At 43.7% G+C, this 17,390-nt stretch overlaps 1 protein-coding gene across 1 annotated transcript in view; it reads right to left on the reverse strand.

Annotated features, from left to right (window-relative positions):
* The window catches only part of DRG2 (developmentally regulated GTP binding protein 2), a 100,484-nt gene extending 84,070 nt beyond the window's left edge, over nucleotides 1-16,414 (reverse strand). The window contains exon 1 of the mRNA XM_078665188.1: nucleotides 16,220-16,414. Coding sequence (XP_078521314.1) covers nucleotides 16,220-16,283 — 64 coding nt within the window. The 5' untranslated portion in view covers nucleotides 16,284-16,414. The remainder of the gene's footprint in view (nucleotides 1-16,219) is intronic.
* Between the last annotated feature and the right edge of the window lie 976 nt (nucleotides 16,415-17,390).

A 17,390-nucleotide genomic window follows, 5' to 3' on the forward strand; every position in this document is an offset into this window, starting at 1 on the left:
TGGAAAGGGGCAGGCTGTTTTGGATTGGAAAGGGGCAGGCTGTCTTGGATTGGAGTGGGGCACGCTGTCTTGGATTGGAGTGGGGCAGGCTGTTTTGGATTGGAGTGTGGCAGGCTGTCTTGGATTGAAGTGTGGCAGGCTGTCTTGGATTGGAGTGGGGCAGGCTGTTTTGGATTGGAGTGGGGCAGGCTGTTTTGGATTGGAGTGGGGCAGGCTGTTTTGGATTGGAGTTGGGCAGGCTGTTTTGGATTGGAGTGGGGCAGGCTGTCTTGGATTGGAGTGGGGCAGGCTGTCTTGAATTGAATTGGGGCAGGCTGTTTTGGATTGAAGTGGGGCAGGCTGTTTTGGATTGAAGTGGGGCAGGCTGTTTTGGATTGAAGTGGGGCAGGCTGTTTTGGATTGAAGTGGGGCAGGCTGTTTTGGATTGAAGTGGGGCAGGCTGTTTTGGATTGAAGTGGGGCAGGCTGTTTTGGATTGAAGTGGGGCAGGCTGTTTTGGATTGAAGTGGGGCAGGCTGTTTTGGATTGAAGTGGGGCAGGCTGTTTTGGATTGAAGTGGGGCAGGCTTTTTTGGATTGAAGTGGGGCAGGCTGTTTTGGATTGAAGTGGGGCAGGCTGTTTTGGATTGAAGTGGGGCAGGCTGTTTTGGATTGGAGTGGGGCGGATTGGAAGGACTGGAGTATGGTGGACTGGAGTGGATTGGGGTGAGGGGTTTGGATTGGTCTGGGGCAGAATAGATCTAGTGTGGTGGGTGGGGTGGATTGGAGTGTGGCGGATTAGAGTGAAGTGGATTGGAGAGTACTGCACGATTATGTGTTAAAGCATCATTTCAGAAAATACACACAAGAAAGAAACAGTGTTGCTTTGCAAATCAATAATCCTTATCTTTTGAGAACAGCCACCACAAGCAAAAAGAAAAGAAAACATGAGTCCAAAGTGAGAAAAGAAGCCTTGGCAAAATAAAAGAAATATAACTATAGAAAATAAATCTGTGCAATTTTGTTTGTCCTGCTGGACATGTTTTTGCCAGTAACATGCCTTCTGCTTGCAGGGCACTTAATGTTAAACAGACCAAAATCATACCTCAATCATGTTGGGAGAGGAAAACTGGCACTGATTAAGTTGAATCAATCGGTGCTTGGTCCATGCTCCACAGGCAGGAACAGAAATGCTGTTAAGCCTACCGTAACAAATTAAAAGGCTATAAAGAGTAGTGCGAGGCAAGCAAACAAATGGTAAGCAATGGGGGCATCAAGCCCTTTTTTGTTAACAGTGTCTCACAAACGAGACACTGATTAGGGCATGCTCTTGCAGGCTAGACTCTAAGAATAGTTCTGTGCACGGCTCCTCTGGATCCTTCTTCATCTCACTGCTGTTCAATGTGTACAAATTAGCCAGATTATCAATCTCTGCCACCTTCAGTTCAAGATGTATGTCAAGAACACCCAGATATACCCCCAAAATAATGTCATTAAGCGTTTCAGGGATATCCTCTTGAAAGTAAAGTTACACCTGCTTCATAGGAAGAGACCCCAATATTAACATGTTCTACCTTGTACATGGACTCCTTCACCGGGCCAACCCAATAAAATCCACAACAAAAAGCAAACAATCTAGGAGACCTATTTGATACCAAGATGTTCTTTGTGCCTCTGATCAACTTTGGGGCCAAAAGTACTACCAACTTTCCCAGGCAAAACATTTTTTCCCTCTACTACATGCCAACCACGTAACTGAACCTGAGCTCATTGAGGCAGATATACCAGCCCACTTAACCTGTCCAAGGTTCTTTTTTTGGATTCACTATTTGAGGCTATGTTAGAGGTTTTGGCTCATCTATGCTGTTTCCATGTCTAAGGGTTCACAGATTTGCCGGATCTTTAAAAGCAAGCTTTATCGTCACCTGCTGGTCTCGCTAATACATGGGTAGAATATAGTCCTGATACTCAACAGTAATTGATACATTTTGTGACGTTTCTGTCAATGGTAAACAGGGTCGGTGATATCAGTTTTTCAGCAATTGTATATGTTGCCTAGGGTACTTAGCTATGGTTCAATGAATTTCTAATCACTTTTAGGCCGGATATGAAGCATAACTAACAAATAAAAGGGACAGCTACTTGTATAACTGTTGAAGACCAGCAGGTCACCCTTCCCATACTCTTGCCTTCATCCAGAATCAAAATCAGCACATGGAGATAGATTCCTCTGCAGGTGGCTGTACAACCAGGCGGTGTCTTTTTAGGCCTAGCTTGACAGTGGAGCTGCTGCCAGACCTTATGCTAACAACTTAAAAAAAGAGCTTTCAAGGAGTATTACAGTGAGGGTTTTTTACTGCACGCACATGTTGGTGGACAGGAGTACATATTTTGATTGGGCAGAATCTGTGGGCTTCCCCAAAAAATGCTTCCCCTCCAAGCAGCTGTGAATATTTCGTTTATCTAGCTGCCTGAGACATCAGCATTATGGCTTCCTTGACCTTGCGGGTCACTTGTATGGCACTGAGTCTTCGCTAAGTATTTAAATATAGAGTCTGTTTCCCTTGGACGCCAGCACATTTGCAAGGAGGGCAGTCATGAGGAATGTATTGCAGTTTCCAGTCCCAGCATACTTCATTATCCTAATTATCTTTAATACTTCAGAGTGCAGTTGTGTGTCTGACAGCAGTATGTGATGCCTAGTGCTACATTTAGGCATCACTTGAGTTTATGTGATCCTCAAAAAAAGATATTTCTCAGTATCTACCAAAAGAGGGGCTTAGGCTCCATCCACTTGTTGGTTTTTCTGAGTTCAGGATATGATTGGGACGCAATTGTGTGCTTCCACTAAGAGTGCTTGTATTGAATATTTCGGCTTGTGGCAAAGCTTCTACTCAATACAGCAGGACTAAGTTGAATTATTGTGGCAAGTAAGTGATCATGACTATAGGCTTAATGTCTTTATTATGAAATGTTACCATAAAAGCAGAAGGTAGGACATACTTATTGTGACAAGCATATGTTAAAGTCAATAGACATTTAAGGGTGGACTTTTATTATCCAATAAAGCCTACAGAAAGGTGTGTTGTTACATGTCTCACAAATTACTGTAGTAAGCATGGGTTTTGGTGGTGTTTATCACTTGTGAAAAACTGTGGAGATAGAAGATTTTCTCTATGACAACCCCTCTTAGGAGATAGAATGTTACTTAGTCATCTGTAATTTCGTATACCGTTACAATTGTATGACTGTGTGCCTAATGGCTGTCTAGTTAAAAAGCTTATATTCAGAACAGTAGACCCACTAGGGGCCTGACTGCTGCACTCTGAAGCGTAATGCCGATGCCACTGGCCTGGACTGCTAACTATAAAACATTATAACAAGGGCAGTTGGTCTAGCTTCCTTATTGTGACAAGCATTTGTCAAAACCGTTAAGCCTTTAACGGTTGGTTGCTATCACACTGTGTTTCAGGCTATAGACAGGTATTTTTGCTACATGTAATCTTAAAGATTACCATAACAGGCAAGGGAGGGTTTTAGTGTTTGTCACACACTTTGACAAACCCTGAGAGTTTTCACAGTGATGTAACTCGTTAGTCCCTATTGAGAAGGGTTGCAGGCCTTAAAAAATCACTAAAATCTTACCAGACCAGCAGGTCTAGTAACTTAATTAATCTATTTGTTCCAACTAATGCACTTCACTCATAAACTGGTCTCAAATTGTGTCATCCTAGGCAAATATTTTATTTGACTGAATCGCCTTTCAGACTCCCCAGGATATTGGGGCATAGATTTGCAAATTTTGCGGCATTATTGCAGCACTTTATTTGTCTTGTAATCATTCCATTTCAGCCTTAAATCATGGAAAGTGCTTTAGCAGAGTATTCATCTTTGAAACAGGCATGTTTAAAGTGTGTCTCAGAGTGGTTTTTTTGCTACATTGTCCTTTGTGGTAACATTCTGGATCTCTGGATCGTAGGTTAAGCCCGCACAATAGCACAGGATTGCTAGTCATCCTGTTTTCTGTGGCACTGTGCCGACTTGGAGCTAGTGGTGCCAAGCCCCAGAGGGAACGAAGTGGCCTCTGGACACTTGGTGCATGTACTGCATGTCCTCAGAGAGCAGCCTGGCATCGGGTGTGGGTGATTGAGGGTGGAAGTGGGGCAGATAGAAGGGACCTTTGACTTGAGACTGAAGGGCCGGTCTATGGATGACTGCTGCATGCAGAGCACGTCTAAAGACTCCTCAGAGGGCAGCCTGGCATCAGGTGTGGGTGATTGAGGCTGGAAGTGGGACAGTTGGAAGGGACCATTAACTTGAAAATGAAGGGCCTATTGACGCCTAGTGCATGCAGAGCAGGTCTACAGACTCCTCGGAGGGCAGTCTGGCATAGGGCATGGGCTGGTGATGGTGGCAGTAGAGGGTAAGTGGAACGGTCAATGGAAGGTACTCTTGAATTGTCACATAGTAAGCAACTTGTGTATTTTTGTGCTTGCTTGAGGTCTGCCCGTATTAACCAATTGAAACTCAGCTGAATTATTGACCTCGGAAGGATGAAATAGTGAGTTGGCACAGCTTGAAGTAAAATCTGGTCACATACAGACCTTTTCTCCTGGACTGGCCTAACCTGCAACCAGCTTAGCCTCAGTATATATACACACACACATCAAAAGGCGAGAGCAAGGCCAGGCTGCCTCAATCCAAAAGACAGGAACTCCAACTAGAAATAGACTGTTTTACACATTTCACAAGGGTGTTTGTGCATGCAGAAGAGAAGTTTTCCTAAATGCTGGTGACTCGGTTTGTCGATGGGATGTGTTTGTTTTATGTATGCTGGGTGCACTGTTTTTTTTTTTAAATCAGCTAACATGGTAGGTCAGGAGAGAAATGGACGCCCTTAAATGTAGAAATAGTTAAACTGGTGCACGAGGACCTTATTGAGGATGGAATGAGTGGAGTCACAAGCGAGTTACACTTTGCTCAGAAGGGAGATGCGCCTGCGACTGAGATGTGTGCAGGTGCTGCCTTTTTTTCATATGCTGGCTTTTTTTTCAATTGTGAGAGTTAAACACAGCGCTGTGAAGCTGCAAGACAGTGAGTGCTATACTGAAAGCACATTGTTGGTTGTGATTCCTGTAATGCAGCGATACAAAGCGTGGCCTAAGAGCCATGGGCCTCTACTCACTGGGTTGGTTTTTACATCTGCTCAGGTCACAACGGCTGAACTTGAACGAGTTTGCGCTCTCAGGCCCAGTGTCAGGAGCCCCCCTTTATCAATGTCCCCACTCACAGGTGAAAGTCTCGCTGGTGCCATGAGCTGTCCTGAACGCCCCTAAACCGTAAGGCTTGTTCAATTATTCACCACTTCTAAATTAGCTAGTATGACTGTACGATGCTATGTAGTGACGAGTGCATACACCCAATCAGATGTCACCATTTTCTTTGCTGTCTGTCGGAGACACTTCCACTACAGCTCCACTTCTGATCGACTCAGCGCTGGAGGCAAAACAACCTTTATACCTGTGCTACATCGACTATAGCTCCGCCTTCGACCATGTAAACAGAAATCTACTATGGCAAAAACTAAAGAGAATGAAAATCCCTTCAACACTGCTGAACCAACAAATTCTTTTGCACAGCGATACCTGGGTCCAGGTTAAACTAGGAGCAGGGGACTTCTTAACTAAGAAAATCCCAACCAGCACAGGAGTAAAGCAAGGATGGGTGTTAGCGCCAACTCTATTCAATCTTTTTATGGCCGAACTATCAACCACACTAAACGAAAATAACTCCCATGCACCTAAATTAGGGGGCTTCCAGCTGTCCAATCTATTCTATGCTGACGACCTGGTGCTAATTAGCTGGACCCGATAGGCCTACAGCGGCTCCTTGACATCACCTCGCAATATTCCAGAACAACTCAGCATCAATTATGACAAAACAAAAGTCATGTGCCTTAACCATTGCAAAAAGAAATTAACACCCAGCTGGTTCATGGATACAAGGAAACTGGATGTTACAAATAAATATCGCTATCTGGGAGTAATCATAGATCACAGGGGCAGCTTCATATCACAACGAGAGGAAACAAAAAAGAGAGCGCCTAATGACAGCCGTATCCTTAAAAAACAAGATCGCCGGGCCAAACCTCTCCCCACTAATGAAGCTGATCCAAGCCAAACTGATTCCATCTATTACCTATGGAAGTGAAGCAATGAGAGGCAGGGATGCCGAAACAGTAGACGGAGTAATAACAAGAGCGATGCGCATGATTTTTGGCCTCCCGCGGTACACTTCACCGGCGCAAATCCGACTCGAATTTGGGTTGGTAAAAGAAGAGCTGGCTTGCAAGGGAGTAAACCTTAAAAGTTGGTACAAAATCAGTAGGGGAGAGGCAAATACCCTTAACGCACTTCTTTGGAAAGATCTACAAAGTAAAGACAACAGCCCAGCAAGGCTTTGTCTGGAGGACGCAATAAAACAACTGGGGGTGAGACAACTGTGGGATCTACAAGGGAACCTGGCAGGCTTAAAAAAAGCAGTAAACAAAATTGTCAGGAAAGAATCTCTCTTACAAGAGAAAGCTTCACTAACGGAGCGAGCACATGGCTGGTTAATTGTACAAACTTACAATAAACTTACACCACAAACATATCTTTTGACCAGCTTTACCAAAAAGACAAAAGAGTCATTTCTAAAATATCAGCTCATGGTCCCATAATGATGGAATATCTCCGAGCAAACGCGGCCCCTAAAGGCCTGTGGGTCCATAATGCCCCTCAGATCTTCTTGCAAGATATTTTATTCCGAAAAGATTGGTCAGCAATATCTTGGAGCAGTACAATAGACTACCTGGTCTTAATTATTAAAACATCCACAAGATTAGCAGAATTGCTAATCATAAAAATCCAAATAAGAGAAGCCAAATTAATAACAACGGTACATATCTCCGTTTTTAAAGAGACTGGATGAAATCAATAAAGAAATGAATGAAAGGAAGGACCACATTACCCAGAGCAAGATACACAAATTAGGGGAAGAACTCAAACGATTTTCTCAAGAAAAAAAATGTACATTTACATTAAAGAAGGCTACATAGCACCAGAAGCACTGAGTGACAATGAGTCCTCAGGAGGTAACTCCTCAGATAACACCGATTGGAGCACCGATGAGATACAATACGAATGCTGCAACAGATGACGCAACAGATACCCCACACGAGGTGGCTAACGACCTGGAGAACACCTCATTTTGGCTATCACCAACCAAATGTGTGGCAACTATGTGCACCACCATTCACAGGATGGATGAACCCTTACATGCAAGGACTCCCACCTCCTCCAACTTTCCAAACAACAAAACCTCCTTTTTTATGAAGAGCCCCAACCAAATCGAGGAAGGAGAAAAGGAGTGACTTGGAATGAACAAGATCAACGAATCCAAAAATGCAGCATGCTAAAAGACCGAGTGGGGCCTAGCACGAGTCAAGTCAAGTCAAAAAGTACTTTATTCGGTTAAAAAATAATAACCATAAAAGTTCACAACATGATTTACAATTTACACAGGGAAATATCTTTTTGTTTAAAAAGCCATATCTTCAAATTTCATTCAAATCAATTGTTTTCCGTAATTTAAAAACAAGTTTAAAAAGCCTAAAAATACATCAACAGTTAAAACAGTGTCCATTCTTTGAAGTTCTAAAAATGCTGGGCGACATCTATTTAAATTCATTTCTTTAAAAATTGCGATAAGGAATTTTCTACGAGGTAAAATATAAAATTTACCAAAAAATAAAATGTGAATATCAGATTGGCATGACAGATCATCACATGGACACATAGGCAAATTTTGAGACCATGAGTTCATTACTGGGAAGGACAAGAGTCTAAAAAGAATATTTAGTCTAAAACGGGTCACGAGAAAACGGTCATAGTTAGACAACGGTAGCATTAAATACGGCTGTATCTTATCACCAGTGATTACTAGGAGATGCGAGGTAACAGTCTTTTTTTTCATTTCATCTCGCTTTCTCCTCTCCTCTAGGTATTCCATGCATTGTTTACTCAACAGTTTCCTAGATATGTGGACCATAGTGAGTGGATCGTCATAATATTGTTGGCGACCAATTTCAACAAGGAAACATTTTACATACTCTAGCCACTCAAACCTACCCACATTTTCCAATTTTAACATATCCTGGAACATAGCCCGGTTCATAAAACACTCATTCGTTGTCCACACCCTATGCCACAAAAGGATGGGTTGTGTTCTAATTATGTCCGATATATGAGGTTGTCCTAGCTCGGTGTGGCAGATATAAGACGCCACACTTTCTGGTACTGCTAGTACATCCCTCATAAACTTATTTTCGGCTTTTTGAATTGAGTTTATGTTCGCATATCCCCATAGGGCCGAGCCATACAAAGCTACCGATCTACACGTGGCATTATATATTGTTAAAGTTTCTCTTATCGGCTTTTTACCCAGTTTTTTAATAAAATTCTTTAAGGCCATTATGGTTTTTAAGAACAATAGTGTTCTGGCCTTAACTGCACTTGTCCAACCCCCTGATTCATGAAACAAAATGCCAAGATAAGGGAAAGAAGCGGTATTTTCCAAGGGAATATTTTTTATATACATACTTCTCATTTGCTTTCCAGTTCTTTTACCACAGTTCATGGAGAAGGTTTTACTACAATTTATTTTCAAGTCCAAACTCATCATGAACTTTTCGAAAGCTATTATCAGCTTTTGGAGGGCCAAGGGGGACCGAGCCATCAGGACTGCATCGTCCGCATACAAGAGTGCAGGGATTGGCCTCTGGCCGACCCTAGGCACATCCCTGCACCCCTGAAGCAGACTACGCTCAAGTCCATTAATGTAAACCAGAAATAAAAAAGGAGCCAGGACACACCCCTGGCGTACTCCTCGGTCAACACCAAAATTTCTGGTACATTTGCCCCCCTTTCCATAGCGAACCGAGGCCGTAGCTCCCGCATATAATTCTCTTACAAAGCAAATGATTGGGGGTTCCACACCCAAACCTTTTAAAATTTCCCAGAGTTTCGCATGTAACACACAATCGAATGCTGACGTAAGGTCAACAAACGTAAGATACAAGCGTTCGCCCTTTACCCTTCTATATTTTTTGTTGGACAATCATTAAATTTAAACATTGTTCTATTGTCCCTATGCCCTTCTGAAATCCAAACTGTAGATCACTCAATATCTCATTCTCTTCAGCCCAGCTTTGGAGTCTTGCCAGGATGACTCTGCCAAGGATTTTTATAGAGGAGTCCAAGAGGGAGATTGGTCTATAGCAAGCACAATCTTGCCTATCTCCCTTCTTGTAAATCGGTACAATGACCGAAATAAACCAAGACGGGTTCAGTCCCCTTACTAGTGCCGCGTTAAAGAGTTGTACCAGCATAGGGCCCCAGATCTCGCAGTTGGCTTTGTATAGATCTGCTGGGATTCCATCAGGACCCGCTGCCTTGCCTCCTTTAGTTGCTTTCAGGGCCGACATAACTTCCTCCAATGTTATCACCCGTTTCACAGCCCCTGGCACTGTATTATCCATTTTAGTTGGGTCTATTATAGGACGGTCATCTTGGCACCTATAAAGGTTTGAGAAATGTTTCACCCAGTCCTCCTCAGCAATAGCAATCTCTATTCGTGCCTTACAATTGTCATAAAGAAGAGGAGCATTTACGGCCCTCCAGAAAGCAGATACATCTTTTGATTGTGATGCTACGCATAGCGCTTCTAGGGCCTCCTTCTTTATAACATCTTTCCTTTTCTTTAGGGCCTCATTATATGTTTTCCTAAGGGCTCTTATTTGTAGGGGATCTCGGGTGTGCTATGAATAGCATGTTTCAAGTCAGTTAGTGCCCTTGTACATGCTTTATCAAACCAACTTTTATTACCCTTCACCTTGTTTTTTGCCTCCACCCACAGGCATTTTCTAATTGTGGTAGCTATAATGTTGAAATGCTTCATAATCTGTTCGCTATTAGACTGCTCATTCAAGCATATTACAAAGCTATTCGAACAGGCATTCAACAATTTTTCTAGGAGCGTTTCTGGGACCACCTTTCCCCAATTTAGAGTATACCCATTTTGTCTCCCAAGAACTAAATCTGGAATTATACATGGAGGATGCATATCATCATGCTGCTCCAGAAACGGGTTTTCAACCTCCATTATTTGGGGCAAATGGTCACTTAAGGGTACCTCCATAATCTTTAGCCCCTTAATATTATGAGTATAGCTATTTGAGGCAATAATAAAATCAATTGTAGTCTAAGCTCCTCTACCTATAAACGTGGGTGCAAAAGGGGTTGGTTTTTGGGCAATTTCATTAGCATATCCCATATTATACATAAACAGTATTTCATTTAAACTATCCCCTAACAAAGAGTGATCAAAATGCGTTAAGTTAATATCCTGTTCTAGCATTAGTCCACAGATGCCCTGTGTGCCCTTTTCACAGAGTGGACAATTAAAATCCCCCCCATAAAATTGTTACTTCCCTGTCCTTTTTGTCAAATTCATGTTGTATATCATCCCTCAGCATTTTTAAAGTGCTGGTGATATCATTTTTGGGGATATTATTATAAAAATGTATCAGGACCAAGTTAATTCCCTTGTTATTTAACCTGATTACTTGATAATAACTGAGTTTGGACGTAAAGTGTACCTGCTCATACTTAAGCCGATTCGAAAGGAACGTGATTAAACCGCCCTTTGCTCTCCCAAATTGACCCCTTATGGCCGGAGTAAAAAAATGTTCTATACCCATTTAGAAATACTGGATCAGTGGTCCAAGTTTCTTGTAAAGCCAGGATGTCTGATCCATTCATAACGCTTTCCCAGGTTGGGTTACTAATTTTCTGCCTCAATCCTGCCACATTCCAAAATAAAAATGTACAGGATTTTTTATTCTCTTTTACTGGGCGATCACCCACTGATGCATTAGTCAAATCCCTGCCTCCTATCGAGTGGCAAGCTGTTCTGCACTTCCCCCCATCTTTTAAATCATGGTTAGTGGATATCATGCATCCTTCCTCCTCATTGTGCCCGTGAATCACAGTGGGTACTATGGCAGGTTGAATAATATTTTCGTCGCCCTCCCTTGCCTCCTGAAGTCTTCTCTTCTCCTTAGGTTCATCACTATTCTCCCCTAATCCTAATACATTGGTGGGAGAAATGCCCTGTTTTTGTCAATCCACATAGTCAAGACCCGAGAATACATCAAACTGGTTGTGGACAGGAATGTTATAAACACACGGAGCTATGCCTCTGTTATCCCACAAATGATTGTTCCTAATATTAGGCTTAGGAGTTAGTGGATAACGCTCCCTGGGATAGAAATTGGGTAATCTCCGAGGTTGGAAGGACAGATTCTGAGTGTATCCAGGATGATTGAAACCAAGCCTTTCTGATTCATGAGTTTTGGGATACTGGGCTGAAACGTATGGATAGAAGTAGCTAAGATAGGGTGTAGAAATAGAATCGCTACTTCTTGACTCATACCAATCCCCAATATGCCCGACAGCTCTGTGATCTTTAAAGTTTATAATGATTACATCTCCTTTCCTATCTTTAGGTCGAGAGCCCACCCATATTGACCGCCTGACATTTAAGATTTCCCCATTAATATGGGCAGGCAAAGGTCTGTTGTTACGTAACCAATGGGTAATTTTATTTCTTAAGGCTCCATGACCTTCCTTAGTGACTATAGGGAGCTCAGGGACACCCGCCATGACAATCACATAAGGCGCAGCTTCAGGCGGTAGATCTACTATTCTATGTGTTTGCCAGTTTGTATTATGGATGTTCCTATCCCCATTATCCTTAATAGCCTTACTTTGCGGGAGTTCTACCTTGTCTTTTGTAATCAGATTATTCTCCCCGGTCGGCATCTGGTCACTCGCTACGATTGTGGATTGGGCTGTACTTTCTGACTTCTTCTTTGGTAGAAAGAGAGGCTGCACCTTTTTAGGGGGGGGGGGGCACTAGATGTTTTTCCACCGGGGCAAGCTTTTAAAGGAAGGGTAGATTGTACTGGGACTTGTTCTGCTTGTGGCAATGTTTTCCCGGGCTTTACTAGGGTGTTTACATTTGCCAGCCCCTTCATCAGATCTGACAGTAAGTTGGTATTTCGTTCTACTTTTTTATCGATTAAGTCTAGGTGAGTGTTAATCATCCTAGTCTCTTCTAGCAGAGGGTGCATAAGTGTTTTTATCAGAGTTTCAATTTTTTCCAGGAGGCCATCCTCCCCAGAAAGACAATTTGTTGTAAATACGGGGGACTTATTTGGGGCCACAAAATCAACCGCATTCAGCGATGTTAGGGTCAACGCCTTCTTTTGTATTTTAGCATCCCTAGTTTTTAGGGATCCACCCCCTCTTATTTTAGTTTTCATCTTAAGCGGTGTAATCTCACTGGTATTGAGAGGGGATGGAGATGGAGTAGAAAATCTCGGGGAGTTTGATAGGCCTTCATCATCAATGCTATTGGATGAGCATAGAGGGGACAAATCGGGAATAGTGGGCGAACACAACAGAGGAACATCAATGTTAGTTTTAGAAAACATTTCTACTCTACCCTCCAAGTCTCCAGAATTCACCAGCCCACTTTGTCCCCCTACATAATTTGTAGAATTTGGCGACATCATGGTCCCTATTTGCCCCAAGGATGTTTTTTTCCCAGTCAAAAAGTTAAGAGCAGGTCCCTTCTTTGGTTCAACTACATCAACTTTTTTCTTACAGTACTTACCCCCCCCCCCCCGTCTTACACGTGCTTTCCTATATTTTCTCACCGATTTAGGTGCTGGCGAAGTATGCTCAAGAGCTTTAGTAACAATATCAGGGCGATCTTGCTGCCTCTCAGCATGCACTTGTGCTACAATCGTCATGACCTTCTTTACTCCAATTTCAAGTTTAGCAGGCATAACTTCATCCACCACTATGAGGGGAGTATCTTCTTGTACCATAATAGGTAATTATCCATAGTGCCTAAACAGGAGCAATATTATCATTTTAGGCCGAGACATCTAAAAGTCTTGTGGATACAGTTAATGGGTCTCCAAATATAGGGGTAAAAAAAACCAGATCGTACAAATACGCTAATGCACCGACACCATATGTAAGATAAGTTCTCACTTGAGTATATGTAGTTCTCCCCACCAGGATCAAAGCCTCTGGCCCAGCCCAGTCTCCTCAGGCCACAGAGGGCCACAGAGGGCCACAGAGGGCCCGCCCTTTGCCCGGCAACGCCCACGCGCGTCCCGCGTTGCATGGGGGAAGGCGGCGCTTTGTAGCGCGATGACAGCGCCTCCCCCAGCAGCAGCAGCTGATGACTATTAGGCCCTCTGACGGCGAGGCAAGGAGCCGGAGCACCCTGGGACCACGAGTCCCACCAGGGAAACAGAACACAGCAGGCAGCGTCACCTCACACCACAAACCAGCTGCAGGACGAGAGTAAGTCCAAAAGCGTTTCTTTAGGGCCCCGCGCTGCGTGGAGGAAGGCGGCGCTTTGTAGCGCGATGACAGCGCCTCCCCCAGCAGCAGCAGCTGATGACTCTTAGGCCCTCTGACAGCGAGGAAAGGAGCCGGAGCACCCTGGGACCACGAGTCCCACCAGGGAAATAGAACACAGCAGGCAGCGTCACCTCACACCACAAACCAGCTGCAGGACGAGAGTAAGTCCAAAAGCGTTTCTTTAGGGCCCCGCGCTGCGTGGGGGAAGGCGGCGCTTTGTAGCGCGATGACAGCGCCTCCCCCAGCAGCTGATGACTATTAGGCCCTCTGATGGCGAGGAAAGGAGCCGGAGCCCCCTGGGACCACGAGTCCCACCAGGGAAACAGAACACAGCAGGCAGCGTCACCTCACACCACAAACCAGCTGCAGGACGAGAGTAAGTCCAAAAGCGTTTCTTTAGGCCCCCCTAGCACGAGTCACTATTAGTGAATCTCACAAATCCTTTGTGTCTACCCAATCCACACAAAGTGTAGCAAACCAGCTTACAAATGAAAAGAACTGCAGTCCTGATGAGAAGTGACTGTGGTGGTGCATTAATGAAAATATAATTTCTCCTGGTAAACCATTACTTCAAAAACTACACTGGCTACCAATACGCCAACGTGTGAAGTTCAAGACCTGCTGCGTTATCCATAAGGGACTTAATCAATTAGGACCAGAGTATCTAGCCAGCAAGTTTGTTCCTTATGCCCCTATTCGATCCCTCAGATCCAGTGACCAGCTGTTACTAAATGTTCCTAGGATAACCAAATCCAGACTAGGTGGTAGGGCCTTGTCTGTAGTAGGTCCTAATCTTTGGAACTCCCTCCCACTTTCACTAAGACAGTGTCATAACCACCTCCAATTCAGAAAATGTCTGAAAACCTTTCTGTTTGGCTCAGTTTAGTTGTTTATTTGCTGGACTCGGAACCTCACAGTACTCTCTTTTTAATTAAAATGCTCTTTTGTCAGTTGCGTTACTGGTTGCCAACAGCGCGGAGATACTCCTTCGGGAGTCTATTCATAGCGCTATAAAAACTCGCAAATAAATAAAATAAATGATATTGTCTTATTTGTCGCGTTCCTTTTGATAAGGGCCATTACTGCTACATTCAAACTATAGCTATGATGCTGAGGTATGGTGGTAACATTTGCCTAAAAGCATACCAATCTTGCTTAGACATAGGAGAGCTGGAGCTGTACTATTTATGCTATGCCAGTGTTGGTGTGAAGTGCAGGGACTGACCCGTTGAAACCAAAGGAGCCTTGGAAATAAGTGCCAATATTGTCCCAATTAAAATATTACAGCCCTAAGAAGAAGTGATACTAGTACCCCATAAAACTGCTAGCATCTATGTTTTGTGGTGGTGGTTGCTTCAATGCAAAGTATGGGAAGTATTAATACTGTTCTATTATAAACAAAGGGGCACAGCCCCTACATAAGGTATAGAAAGAAAACGAGAGGGCAATGCTCTGCCACCTTTTAAGTAAAGCTGCCTTGCTTAGTAGTGTTGGAAATGCCTGATTAAAAGTAGAGCACCAACGACTTCTAGAACATTGTCCCAAGTACAGTTTATCCTTTTTTCAATGGCTTCGCTGGGAGGGGGCAGGGTGGGGTGCCTGGTTCAGCAGGTGCCTGTACCCCACCTGCAAGTGTCCGGCCCTTCACTTGTGTCCCACCACAAGCGACAGCCATCTAAATCAGACACTGCCCTCTTAGCCTGGGAAAAGCAATGTTGTTCCGGTTTACATGTCACATTTAACTTAATCTTGCACTCCCTAAGGGTTTCTGCTATTTCCAGGATGGTGTGTTTGTAGTTTTTCATAACACATGTTTATTACTCCTTTATAGTGTGTACTGTAAGAAGGAGGCGCTCCTATGCAGCTGTGTGAATTCCGGTTGTGGGTGGGCCAATTCCGGTTGTGAGTGGCTATGAATGAGAACTGTGGAGTTTAGGTCAAATGCAGGGCAAGTTTCTCTGTCAGCAGGTCATAAAGGGGTTCAGAAAACATGTGCATCCAATCCTTAGCCTCTCTGCAAAACACACAGAGCAACTGTCAGGTGTGCCAATTGCAACTTTAATAATATGAAAAAGTGTTTAAAGATGGTAGATAGCAGCCAACATATGGACACGGTTAAAGTAAAAGAAAATGCAGTGTGTACTGGTAAGTGCACTAAGTGTGGGTGTATTGGTGGTGTGAAAGGGATGCAAGGAGATACGTGCAAAAGAAGGTGAAAAGAGGGAGTTTAAGAGGAGAGAGAGGTACGCAGATCAAACGTATCAGTAAGATATGAGGAGTCTGCTGGTCCGTTTTTCTGTTGATTTCCTGGACATTAAAACAAGCAATGCATGAAGCAAGCACAAATGTATGCAGTCTCCCACATATTGCAAAACACATATACAGCGTGTCTTCACAAGTTCAAATATGAGCCACTTATTTAGTTACCTAATTCGCTATTGGGTATACTTTTTGGTGCCCGGCCTATTTTCTATCTCATTTCGAATCTGCATAAGAAGTTAGCATTTGTCCACTCTCTTTTAAGTCATCCTATATCCCTTTATTTATCTAACACTATTGGAGTTCTCATGTCGCCTCTTTCTCTGAACTGCTTTAGCCCTTCCTACACCTCGCCTTTTGCATTGAACACTCTATGCTCCCTTTTCACGTGTAAACCACCATCCACACTCCTTTCTCCCCTGAGTCCATCTCCCCGTACCCTTGTTCTTCTGCGTCCGTGCTATCTCCTTCTCAATCTCAGATATCTTCTCCAGGATCCCCATGGCGGCTGCGGGACAGGAAGATGAGCGTGTATCCGAAGAAAGCCGGTGTCAGGGCTGCCCTAGCCGCGAGATGTAAGTGTAACGAGGATCCGGTGAGCCGTCAAGCAAACCGGAAGCCAGCAGCCAATGTGCTCCCCGATTCAGTGTTACACACTAGAAGCTCCGGGAGAAAACAAGTGATTCACTAATGGTTCCGCCTGTCCTTTGGTGACGCGCTTCCCCTGCGCCGAATGTACAACACTTCAGTGCTAGAACGCTGGGGGTGAGTGCGTGAAACGTCACACTGTGCGCGCTTCCCGGAAATAACCTTTGCTGGGCACTAGGTAATGAGAAAATCAGGATCGAATCTCGACCTCCGCCCAACACCTTCGGATTTTTGGACTTAATTTACCCGTGCCCAAATTAAACGAATATATTTAATCTGAAACTGGTGAAAACGACGTTTTGCCCTTGTTCCGTACTCGCGCTTTATAAAAATACAATCTAATACATTTAGAGCCAGATTTACCAACTTTATCAAACCTTCCCAAAATGTATTTTTTTGGATTCACTTTCCAGGGCGAAAGTTATTTTTTCGCTGGAAAGTTACCTGAAAGTGATGCAAAGTGCTTTTTACATTTTTTTTTTAGCAAAATCCTTTTTACTAACAGTAGTCAGGGCCACTGGATTATAGTGGCTAAGTGGGCCAAATTATAGGCTAGGAAAGGTAATTTATGGGGTGTAATGCGCCACATTTTGTGATAGTATTACTTTGTTATTTTGACTTTTTTTAGGTCAAGCCTAGGCAGGGCGCAAGCGCTGTCTGCAAGACCTGTTGTTATCTCGTCTATCGGCTTTTGGCATGCCCATGAATTGCCATTTCTTCGTTGTTATGCCATTTAGAAATACAGGGCTTTTATTGGGTCTGGTTCTCCCGACTTTGCATGCTTCAGTCAAGCCCAGGCGATTTCACTCATTGTTTGCTTGGGTTGGCCATCCCAATACATCAGTGGTTCCTCCTGGTCATCCTGATCTGCCTTTTTATTTTGTAGGATATCACCATCGTTTTAGGCTTTCAGGCCGTTTCAGGAAGCAATGCTCTGTTCTGCTCTTGCAAAGTGGCAATTT

This window comes from Lissotriton helveticus, chromosome 10 (genome assembly GCF_964261635.1).
Source record: "Lissotriton helveticus chromosome 10, aLisHel1.1, whole genome shotgun sequence".
Taxonomy (NCBI): domain Eukaryota; kingdom Metazoa; phylum Chordata; class Amphibia; order Caudata; family Salamandridae; genus Lissotriton; species Lissotriton helveticus.